This window comes from Pagrus major, chromosome 15 (assembly GCF_040436345.1).
Source record: "Pagrus major chromosome 15, Pma_NU_1.0".
NCBI lineage: Eukaryota > Metazoa > Chordata > Actinopteri > Spariformes > Sparidae > Pagrus > Pagrus major.
In genome coordinates, this window is record NC_133229.1 from 26033031 (window position 1) to 26045850 (window position 12820).

Genomic DNA, 12820 nt, shown 5'->3' on the forward strand with positions numbered 1-12820 from the left:
CTTTGTCCTTTGAGACAGATGAGACAATAAAGAGTAGAGTAAAAACTGCAAGAGAGAAAAAGAAAATCAGACACTGAAATACTGTCCTTTGAGAGAGACGAGACAAAGAATGAGAAGAGTAAAAATTGCCCGAAAGAGAGTGAAAGCTTGCAGACGGGGTCAGAAAGCTTAATGCATTTCTAATAGGAGGAACCTCAGAAAAACATGGGAGACAAGACGAGGGGAAAAAAAAAGATAAAAGGCAAGGGACAAGTAGGCAGAAGGATGATAAGTGAAGGTACACGAGGAAAGGAAAAGGGATGGAAAAACTGACAGACAAACCTACACAGAGCCAGGTGAGGAGAGAATGGCAGTGTGTGTGTGTGTGATGTGTAATGAAGGTGTGTGTGTGTGTGTGTGTGTGTGTGTGTGTGTGTGTGCTTGTACTGGGGGCGGGGGAACGAGGCGAGGTTGTGATGGCCTTGTGTCAGTCACCCTATGGCAGCTCTTTAACCCTGTAATTTACCACATCACTCTTCTCACAGTGATGGGACCACTGCACTAGCTGACAGCACTGCCGCTGGCGTGTGTGTGTGCGTGTGTGTGTGTGTGTGTAGACTGAGAAAGGATTCTTGAGATGTCAAACAAAATGTCTGTGAGCCTGCCTTCATTTCACATCTCTCTCTCTCACTCTCTCTCCCTCTCTCTCTCTCGTTGCAGTGAAGCCCCAGTTCTGGACCGAGGCTCTAATAGACCCTGGGGTGATCGCCAAAATTGAACTCATTTGTTTATGACCTTACACCTGTTCCAACATAAACAACACCACTGTAAGTAGCCCAACGTTATCTCAATTAAAGTAGCCTTTTCAAGTTGTGACTGCACTGGCTACAAGGGCTATGTGACATGACCCAAATCTAATCTCCTGATACAGGTCAACATATATCTAGCTAACGATTCACACTGTTTCCCACACATAGACTTTACTTGGGCAAACCAGCCCGGTATATTAACAGCTGCCCAAGTGTATCCTGTGACCCCTTTTAGCATTTTTTACTTTATTTATCATTCCGAGAGAAAGACGCCATCCGTGACTGATTAACCAGTGGACAATCTTTCTTAATCTACCCCTCCCCACTGACATTTACATATTATTATCTGCAGAAAAACAGAGAGAGAGAGAGACGTTCTGGTATTACATCCCTCCTGTAAATGCACTGATGGTGATGGAATCTCTCCTATTTAATGTCGGCCTACTTATGCTGTAAGTGCGCCGGGTTGTTGCAATGTCATTCGGTACCATGTTGGTTTCAATAGTTTTGATCGGTTACATAATTATCGACAAGTTTCCTCCACATGTGGCTCAACTGCAGAATCGGGTTGAAAAAATCCAAAACTCAAGGTGTGTTTTTTGGGCGACTTTATAAAACTTACTGCTGACGAAGAAAGTCAACAGAGCAGACACAAACTGTGAGAGAGAAACAGAATGGTGTGCATTAAGTGGACAGTAAAAGCAACATTATATCGGCAGACATTTAACGCGTTTCTGGAAGAGATTGTCAGGTTGTCAAATGTCCTGCCTGCATCCATACTGTGCAGAAAAACGCAAATCATTTTCTAACATGACAAAAAATATTGTCGTGAGAAAAAAAGTGTGGTTTACATCTCAACGAAATAAATAATGGAGCATGTTACTGTATGAAGAACGTATGTTTTTCTCTCGTCTTTGTCTTTTCTACTAATGAACATCTAAATTCCACAATGAGTCAATCCAAGTGTATTAAGAGGTATTAAGAGGACAGAACATCTCATTTATCCCATCTATAAGCTTTCTTTGAACAGCCAGAGCAATTAATGGTCCACTGATTGTCCCTCCTGCCACACCGTACATTTTCCTCTCACCTCAGCCAAGGAGTCTTCAGTGGGAAGAAATTAAAAAGATTTCAGATGTCTTTAACTTACCAACTGTATCACTTCTGGTTCTCTATTTTTCTTCATTTTCACCATCATCATCTTGTCATATGTATCTCTTGCCATTTATCGGATTCAAACCAATGTTTATGTCATTTATCCACCTGGATACTCACCCAGCCGGACACAATACACTCAGAGCATGTATGGCACAAAAGCTCAATGTGAGATAGATTCTGTTAGCTTAAATAAATGTCTGTTTGAGTTGTGACCTTTGAGAGCAAGACAGAGTGAGAGATGAGACAGGATGGGTCATTGTTTCTGTCCTTAACAATGTATTTTGTATGTTACTTTTGTTTCCTTATAACATTATAACATAATTTTAACATTATTTAGATGGAGGCTTCAAATAAGCCCACTGGGTTTTCTGCCTCTCCCTGGACTGTATGTTATTTGTATTCTTTGTCATTCTTTGTGTATTTTTAAATTATGCAAAATAAATAAAACTAAAAACTAAAAAAAAACTAAAACTAAATAATCCCACCAGCTCACTCGTACAAAGACACTTTCTGTCGCTCTTGTTCACCTTTGCACACACAGACACACACATGCCCTCACACTCAGTAACCACCCAGAGGGGACAGTGAAAGAAGAGCAGAGAAAGAGATGCAGAGAGCAGACAAGGTCGTAGTTCCTGTGGACTGTCTTTGAAAGAGGAGTCGTATGTTTTCCCTCCCCTCCTTTGATGTTAAAGCAGCCTCTTTACTAGTGTAAAGACAGGGTACAATAACCTAGACCCCCTCCCACCCCTCACACAGTCCTCTGTACGCTGGCTGTACACCCCCACAAAGCTCTGCGGGGGGGCAGGTAACCCACGGCAACCCCAACCAGAAGTCAGAATGAGTGTGGCAGCTGTCCAGGACCTGTGCAGCATGCTGTGTGTGTGTGTGTGTGTGTGATTGTGTGTGTGATTGTTTGTGATTGTGTGTGGAGTGTGTGATTGTGTGTGTGTGTGTGTGTGTGTGTGTGTGTGTGTGTGTGTGGACTGTGTGAGCAGTGTTGTAGTTTTCAACAAATTTTTTAAAAATTTTAAAAAATGATGCCCATTTTTCTTAAAAATGCTTCATAAATTTAGTCATCAATATTTGATTTTGCCAATTACCTTGACGTGTGGACACGGTTTTGACATCCTGTCACAAAATAACTGAAAGTGGTCACCAGATTTTAGTGTTAATTACTTTTACTGTCACAGTAACAGTTTTATAGTACAGGATGAACTGAGAGGTCTGACTGGATTGGGGAGCCAAATTAATTCTGTATACACCAGTGAAGTGAATGTAAGTACTCGGTGACATGTTTGGATTTGCATATTTGTGTAAAGTGATGGGAGTGACAAGTCATTAGACAAACATGCTGATGTGCAGGATGTAACAGCATAGAAAAATGACAGCCACTTGGCTGATTTTCACTTCACCTCAGTACACATCAAGAACACCTAATCCTGAACAATCCCTCTCTGTCCTTTTGTTGAAGCTACTAAAATTATCTTTAATTGTTTTGTTGATTCTGGCAGCCCTTTTGGACAAAATATGTAAACTTTGTTTTAGTGTCGTACCGCCAGACTACAGAGCAGCTTTCTTTCTCAGGCTGAATAACTATAAAAAATATACAGCCAATCTTTTTGCTGATTGTCTTTTTTACGATCATTTAGAGGCATCAGACTGCCAGGTAAACCTTTCTTGTAGTACCTTTACTGTTTCTCTATATATATCACCTGCGCTGTGACCACAGGGCTCATGGACACACATGTCATTCTTGTCCAACACACACTCACTCAATTTGTGGCATTTTTCTATATCTATGTCAGCCCCCTTGTTTCTTCTGTTCTGCCATAAATTCCCTTGAGACCCAACAGCTGTGCAGAACAAGGTCTCAAGAACTTTTCGGTTAGCCAGACTGGCAATAACTAAATGAAAGCTGTCTGAAATGAGGTTTTCCCTCCAAAAGGGCTGACTTCCTCTAAAAAAGCTGGTTAGGAGGATAAAAGAATCCTCTTATGTCAGTAAACTCGTTACGCCGTCGCTGCCATGCCATGCTAGCCCCAGCGTTTCCATGGCACCCGGTGTTATCTATATGTATTTTTGTTGGGACTTGTAGTTTTGGGGGTTGAGTGGCAAAATGAGATTTTTTTTTCCCCCACACCAGGAGGTGCAAGAGGGGAAAGATAAGAGAGGAGCCCCCTCTCAGTGTTAACGAGAGAAAATAAGAGTGAGGGAGAGGATGGAGAGACGCAGAGCATTAGCTGCACAGATAGAGAAATGAATGTCCGACGCAGCTATACTGCTACACCTTTGCTGCACTATACAGAGATGCTGCACTAGCCTGTAACTTACACCAAGTCTTGTACAATGGAATATCTGAATGTATGGCTCCACAATATTATCAGCAACACTTTCCAGTCTTTGTTCAAGGCGGCAGACACTTTGTTTTGGACAACGAGGAAACACTGGATAAAGATTTGTCATTCTGCTTTCCCGGAATTGGATTAACTCTAACACACGTTTAAATATATGTTGAAGTCCAGCATCCACTAACATTCGGCTTTAGTTTCCTGCGACCCGCTCCAGCCCAGTCAGCAGTGATGGGAAAAAGGCACCAAGGTGAACCCGTCAAATTTCGTCCCTGTCCTGGCTCGATGACACACATTGAAATAAAATATGTTGGTTATATGTTAGTTAATAGCTGGTAGAAGTGGTAATAGTAGTAAAACTAACAGTAGTGGTGGCAGTGGTCATTGATATTTTTATCGATTCCACAGTAGGAAAATCTTTTTATCACTAACATCATAAGTGGTTCGATACACAGTCAGGTCACTGCTCACACAGACAGAACAGAGAACACCTGCCACATAAAGTAACATCAGTACAACAGGGAGAAACCCCACAGAGGGGACCAGAAGAAAGCACCAGCTTAACCCTCCAGGAACAGAAGTTAACCAATTGAGAGAATACAGCCTGTAATAAAGAAGTAGAAATAGCCAGCGCCTGTCGGAAACCCGTCCTGTGATCACTACCTGATGTGTGGAATGCTGCCTGCTTTGTCTTAGCTGTCAGCTCCAAAGTGTGTGTCCATCACTGCTCACCTGTGATGTGTGAATGAAGGTGCAAACACTGCCGACCATGACCTTGTCTCAGTGTCAGTCTGAGTCCATGTGCGTGTCTGTCTGTCTTTATGTTACATAGTTGTTTTTTTTGTTTTTTGGTAAAAATGGGCATCCGTACTTGTAGAGCAATTATTCCAACCAGTAATACAGGTATAACAGGTACAGGAAGTGTTGCTACTACAGAAGAGTATAATGTTGCAGCACAATTGTCACATTTTTTAAGGAAAACTCGCAGCTACCACAAACACAAATACCTTTATTACTACTACAAGTGTTACTTTTACCGCTAATATGACTCCTACTGCTACTGCTCTAATGGCTTCCAACATTATGACTGAAAATAAATTTGACTTGATGAACAGTGAGTTAAAAAAACTAACTACTGAGGGAACTAGAAAATACAAAAACAAACCACTAAAAAGTCAACTTTCTGTTCTGATTGATAAATGTGAATAAGCTTTGTTCACATTTCGAATGCCGTCCAGTGTCATTACACACCTTTGTGTTCACATTACTTGTGCTTAACTTAAGCTTATCCATTGTCTTCTACTTTATCCTTAAGTCCACTACAATTCAAATGATAAATAATCATAAATCAGAAAATATTCTGGCTCTTCACGCCGTTTTCAACTGCTGCTAATGTATGACTCTAACTCGCTCCTCTGTCTCTTCACGCCTCTCGTTTCCCAGCCTGCCGTGTCTTCTCGTCCCCGGACTCATAGCCCTGATCAGAGCCACTTGATAACAATAGGGCCAATTGCTACTTGGTAATGGCAGCTAGTCACTTTAGCCAAAGATCTACAGCAAGGAATAGCACATTTAGCAGACTGCCTTGTTGTGCTTTGCAATCTGTGCTATACTTCAACAAAATTGCAGTTTTTGCCAGTCTGGGTATGTGGTTAGGTAGTAACTGGCGGTCATACAAGTTCATGTGTGAGCTTGTGTGCCTACATGCATGCTTTGTTTGACCCTTCAACCTATTTATGTCAATCTATTATGTCGTCTCGTCAAGATATGCATCTGTGGTTGTGTTTGGTCTGCCCTGTCTCTTTCTCCTCCTTTCATTCGCTCTCTTGTCCCTCTCTGCAGACTCGGGTTACACTCCTCCATCAGATGGCGTTCTGCTTGGCTGAGCTGCACTTGTGGTCCACCAAGAGCTCACTCCAAGTCAAAGGTAGCACTTATCACCATGTTCAATCTCCTTCGCTCTCTCTCTCTCAATAATTCTCTACCTGGCTCTCTCTGTCATCACTCACTTTGTTTTCACACCTTCTCCCCACCTCACCTGTATCTTCTTTAACAATCTGACTCTCAGTCAACACCAATTTATACTCTGTTTTCACTTTCTCTTCTCTCGTCAGATTCTCATGCTATTGGTGGCTGTTTATTGCATCGTACATGACATTCTTTATATTGTTTTCATGCCATTAAACTATTTGTAAATTGTTTGGAGTGTAATTGGTTAACGTGACCACAAGCAACTGAAGAAACCAGTGAAACATCTGTTTTTTTTCTGAGACCACACACGTGTTGAGGTTCTACATAGGTGCAAATGGCTCAGTTTCGTCAAGTCATCTGCAAATCACACCATGCATACATTATGTACCAATGTTTCCTTGTGCGACCCTGTTGGTGTCGTGTAAGTTTGACTTTTCTGACAGTTTTTTGTGTGTTTTCCTGCTCGCCACCTATCAGTCCATCTCTTTTGTTAGACAGAAATACTCTGTTTCTCCATTTTCTTGTTTTCTCCTTCCTTCCATTCTGTCTTGTCTTTCACAGTCTGCTGAGCTTTAGACGAAGATAGTGTCTCTCAGAGCCCGACTGTGTTGTGTGTTTATGTGTATACACAAAGGTACGACAGGGTATATATCCTGGGTGATGGTGACATATCCTTATTTGTTTGTTTTTTCCTGCTGTGTGTGTCTTCTGCTATCTTGGAAAAATGTGGATGGATACATCTGAGCGTAGAGGCCTGGTTGCTGAGGTGTGACGCTCCCCATCACCACTGTCTTTACATCATATACATCCACCCCGAAAACAAAAATATAGATTCATAAACCGTCTGAAGCTATGAAACTAATATTTCCTGTGTGGTTTGTGTGTACGTTCTTTGTGTGTTAATCACGTTCGTACAGTTGCACATCACAGCAGACGTCTCTCACAACCTTCTGCTGTTTGCCACTCAGCAGCATCACAGTCTGTGAGTTAATTACTTTGCCCTGGGAGACCTCAACAGAAATCATTACAGTATAGATAAAGAGTTATTCAGTCATTGCACTGACACTGAATTGAAATGAGATTTGACCTGTTCACCTACTTGTCTCCTTTAACCTGAAGGTTATTTGTCGTTTGCCTAACTGTGATGTTATGAAACCTAGTCGTAACACTTTCTAAGAAGCCCATGTCTATATTGAATTATTAACATACTTTAAATGCGTTTTAATGCACCAATAGTTCTGTATAATCGTAGTTATAAGCACTTATGAATACTCATGCATTAAAATATACTTAAATGCCTTGTAGTGTGCCTAAAGTTATACGTAATCCTACATATTCAGAATGCTATATAACAATAATTATAAAACATTTTATGGAGATGTATAAGGTCAAGTATCAATACTTCATAACTGCTGGTCACTCACTATTGGAGCATAGTGTATTAAAATTCTCATAGTTGCAATACATAATAATCATTTTATTACACATTATAATCACTATTATACTTCATTATCTGATCATAAGTAAGTGTTAATGGCCATTTGGCACTTTAAGAAAAGTAATGACACGGTGTTCAGGATAAATGATTCTGTCTTTATGATGCAGAAAACTAAGCTGGAGCTCAAACACCGCCCCCTCCCCCTTAGCTCCAAGAGAGCTAGTTGGCACAGTGTTACCCAAGTTATGACTATTTATGAGTGTTTATAACTATGATAATAAGGAGCTATAGGTGCATTATAACACATTATACATTATACTATACTAGAAAGTGCAACTGACACGAAGTTTCTGTGTGCTCGCCTTAAATTTGACTTTAAGTCTTTTATGTTTGAACAGGATTTTGTGAAATTACATCCAGTTTGGAAGCCATTCATAGCAAAGTAAACGACTTACATAAGCGTGATGTTGAAATTTGAAACTGCTGTGTGCACATGCACATTGAACAGACTTTAGTGAAGTAGGAAACTTCTTGTGGACTCTAATCATTACATTTTTCAAATAAAAGAGTTTGCAAGGTCATAGGCTCTAAATGTTTCATTTATGGAAGACTGGATTTTATGGGGAAACCATATCAGACACAAATAATTATTCAAAGCAGATTATTTGTATATGTGATAAAACATGTCTGGAGGAGATCTTTGAGAAAGACATGGATCAATAAAAGTTCCTCAAATATCATTTAGTCCGATAGCACACAAACTGGAAGGGTAGGGGAGAAAAAAACTACATGTTCTGACACCAAAGTCACACAGAAACACAAACAAACTAACCGATGAAGGCAGCAGTCGAGCAGTTACAACCAAGTTCCACAAGGTTAAATTACTGTTTTTGTCAAAGGAGTCTGGTGGCTTTGATGCGAGCGATATCACTTTTGGGTCCCCATCGGAAGGGACTGTCATGTGAGGGTAACACGCTTACTATGACCAAGTGCCTCATAAAAATCCAAACGTACCCTTCGCACTAATGTTATATGTATACTTCTCTGACATTTTAAGTTTAAATATGCAAACAGAGCATTATCTAATGAAATCTGCGCTAATTTGCATACATTTCCAGAACAGAAATTTGATCAATGGATCTGCCTGCTTTAAGTCAAGGGATTTTAAAGAGGGAATTATGGACAGCTCTTTTTGATCAATTCACGCATCAGGAAATACTGTCAACAGCCATAAAAAAAGTATTTTGACACGTTTTTAGGAATAAAATGTCATATAAATCGGGCTCATCGATGATATATGAACAAACCACTCTGTAAAATCCTTCAAAATAAAAATGAGAATACAACTGGAAAGTTGAGTGTATGTTAGTGCTATTGAAATGGAGATTTTCTGGCTCAGAGTGCGAAAAACTAATTTTGAGAGAACGGCCTTTTAATTGATGTATGGTATCAGGTTGGTGTTGGCAAATCCTCAAGGTTACAGTATCACTATCCCTGTCAGAAATGAAAACGTGACATCATGCCATTCCTAACAGTGTCGAGTTTGTGTGCGTTTGTGTGTCTGCCATCAGCTCTCCTGTTGTATTAGTGTGACCTGGCCTCAGGAGCAGCAGCAGCAGCAGCAGCAGCCGCAGCAGCAACAGTAGTGGAGCGATAAAGAAACGATGTGTTGTGCGAATCCGAGTCTGGCTGCTTATGGTTTTGGGCCTGCAGGAATAACACTGACAAAAAAGGCTCAGCTCAGCAGTTTGTGTATGTGTGTGTGTATATGTGTGTGTATCTATCAGTATGTGTGCATGTTGCTCATATGTGTTTATAGCCAACTGCTGAGTCTGTCTACTTTTAAATGTATATGTTGCATGTGTGTAAATCAGCGTCTCTCCCCCAGGTGCAATGGGTTAAGGCACACTCCTGTCTTTATTAATACCCCTCTGCACCCCCCACCATTCCTGCTCGGACCCCCCCACCTCCTCCCCCTCCCTCACAGGGCCTTATCTCAGCTCAAACCGTGGTGCTGGCAGACGGGACAGGCCACTGGCTGATAGCGATTGTTTATCCCACGGTGCGAAATTGCTGATCTGTCTTCTGCTTTTCCCTGACAGCTAGATGTTCATCTCTCTCTCTCTCTCTCTCTCTCTCTCTCTCTCACTCTCTCTTCCTCTCTCGCCCCACAGATACAGATATTGGCACCTATCAGTACTACGATAAAGGAGAGCCAGGTAAATAGTGTTTATATTGGATGTCTGTTTGTGTTTAAGATAAGTTGAATTTGTCTTGTTTTTGGAATGTATGTGATTTCCGTATATATGAAGAAGGGCTTTCTGCTGCCTCCCACGCTCACGTAAGCCGTAAACACACACACGCAGACACACAAATTATCGTTCCTGCGTGTTTCAGTGTTCACTTGTCCACACAGAGGCTATTAGTATGTAGGATTTACACTCTAAAACCTTATATATACATGCGCATAGCACACACACACACACAGGTTATTAGGCCTCCGTGGTTCTATCTCTTACACTAGCTGTGTTCCTGTTGACCCGGGGTCCTGCCACACAGCGATAGGAAAACTAAACTGTTGACTTTCTCCTAGATCACATAGCGAGAGGCCCCATGTAGTCCAGCCTCATATTGCCTCAGGCCAGGAGGCTTCCCTTACCATCAGGAAGCGCTCAAATCGCTCCCCCGCGGTCCTAGCAATGTAGGGACGAGCTGTCTCTTCCTTCCTTTTGTGTGAGTGTGTGTGTGTGTGTGTGTGTGTGAGTGTGTGTGTGTGTACATTTTAGTTTATTTATGAAAATTTACACCGAGTGGCCTGAGGAGGGCTGTTACATGTATCCTAATCGATGTGCCACACCTTAAAAATTTGACTTCTCTGAATTGATGTGTACAAACGAGTCAACCATTTTCAAAATGACACACGTTATAATGAAGTACTGTAGTGCTGCAGAGATGTCCTGGCCTACAAAATCTTTTCTCCAGATGTGTAGCCCCTTTCTTTGCTTATTTAGTGTTTGGACAAGGATATCTGTACTTGATATTTATACAAATTAGAGAATTATCTAAAGTGGGCTGCTCTCACTGCTTTTCCTTTGGAAAATGTCATGACTTCATCCATCACAAGGGATACTACATGTATTACTTCCTGAAATAGATTTAGTTCAGCTTATAGTTTTAATTGAAAGTAGTTTTACATGTGGGATTTTGTGTAAGTATTGTTGAGGTGTTTTTTAAAAATCCCTTGCTTCCCAGTTAACATGTATTAAACCTGGATTTTTTTCTTTTTGTCACTTGGAGGCAATGCAACAAGCTCTAAACACAATGTCAGCATTTTATCACTTTAATAAGTTTATATTACAAGGTTACAAGGGTTTAGAAAAAACACAAAACAATCATACAATGTTTGAGTCCTGTTCTACATTCACAGGGGAAAAAAAAAAATGAGTCTCACAGCGTGAGGAAAGAAACTGCCCTGTAGTCTGATGGTACGGCAGCAGATACATCTGTATCTTTTGGCAGATGGCAGCAGGGTGAACAGACTGTTATCTTATATGATGCAATTGTCAGCAAACAGTTGCAGCTGCTAAATGCCACACTATGTTCATCAGCTAGTCACTAAGTTTGGTGTTGAGCAGGTGGTGTACAGTGGATTAGAAGAGCTACTGTATTTTGCAGGAACAGGGCTGAAGAGAGCAGTGAGAATGAACCAGAACAGTAAAGTCTTGGGTCATAAAACCAAAACAATGAGCTTAAAGACAACAAAACGTTCTGTGAACTGAGGGAAGCAGCAGAGTCAGGCGATAATCGATTTCGCGATTGATCCATTATTTATAAAATAAATTGGTGAGGAGCTTGATTAGAGTAGCTTTAAGTGGGACTTCACTTTGCAGCCTAATGAACTCACCATAGAGCCTCTCTCTTCTTATTTTTCTTACAGTAAATATCTCTTCTTTTTGTTTTACTCCATCAGTTGTGTGCATTTTTCGTGTATTTCTCTCCATCTACTGCACACGTTTTACCTTTTGTTCATGTGCCTTGCTCAGATGTTTGTGCCTCTCTTTTCATTGACTTCCTTCTCTTTGTCTCAGTTCTTTCTGTCACCATGTATACTTGGTTCCCTCTCATTTTGTGTACAGTATGTCTCCCTGTCCCTTCCTCTCTCCCTCTCATCATGGGGTTCTCTCCCTTCTCTCTCATCTGAGAAGCTGCCTTCTCTTTCATTCCAATCTTCAGTGGAGAGACGATGCTCTCGCTCCAAATCCTTTCATTTGGAGGATTACTAAAGTGTGGCTTGATATCAGAGTGGAGGGAGGAAAGGGGGAGGAGGAGGAGGAGAAGGGGAGACGGAGCAAGGGAGCAGAATCACTATCCAAAAGTATCACAACATTTTCACGGCGGTGTAACGATCAGCTCAGGTCATGATGCGATTACATATACAGTAGATTATATTAGATTGGATTACAATTTTTATGTTTGATCATTTGTACGGACATCTTGGCATTCAGCTTTAACAAATGAAAGAGGAAAAGTGTGTGTGAACTCAGCCAGGCAGTAAAAAATAAATACATTTCAAAACAATAAACTTCCTCAGTATTTTGGCTGTTATTACGCATAGGTCCCTACAGTCAATATGGCATTTAAAGTATGAAACTTGAGTATTTCTCTAAAGCTATTCTAGACTAAATAAGACTGTGTGGGCGTGGTTTGATTTGACTGACAGTGATCACGTAAGCCGCTAAGAATCATCTTATTCTGATTCACATGTCGCTAAGCGCAGAAGGGTCTCGCGATCAGGGGTGGCAGAAGTGCTCATATTCTTTACTCAAGTAGAAGTACAGATACTTGTGTAAAAATGACTCTGGTAAAAGTAGAAGTACTGATTCAACTTCTTTATCTAAGTAAAAGTAATAAAGTACAGGCTCTGAAATGTACTAAGAGTATAAAGTAAAAAGTAGCCATCTGAAGGTCATTTCTACCAGCCATTTCTGTGCAAAGCTAACCTCACGTCATGTTAATATAATTCAAAGACTATTACATTTAAAGGTAAAAATTGTAATCCCAAACGCACGACAAAGATAGTCAATTGTTGAATCTCATTCCCAGGACGTCAAATA

At 40.8% G+C, this 12820-nt stretch overlaps 1 protein-coding gene across 2 annotated transcripts in view; it reads left to right on the top strand.

Annotated features, from left to right (window-relative positions):
• wdpcp (WD repeat containing planar cell polarity effector) overlaps positions 1-12820 on the top strand; it is a 78280-nt gene that overhangs the window by 17271 nt on the left and 48189 nt on the right. For both annotated transcript variants that reach the window (XM_073481536.1, XM_073481537.1), the window contains exons 2-4: positions 700-806; positions 6140-6224; positions 9881-9925. In XM_073481536.1, coding sequence (XP_073337637.1) covers positions 6164-6224; positions 9881-9925 — 106 coding nt within the window. In that variant the 5' untranslated portion in view covers positions 700-806; positions 6140-6163. The remainder of the gene's footprint in view (positions 1-699; positions 807-6139; positions 6225-9880; positions 9926-12820) is intronic.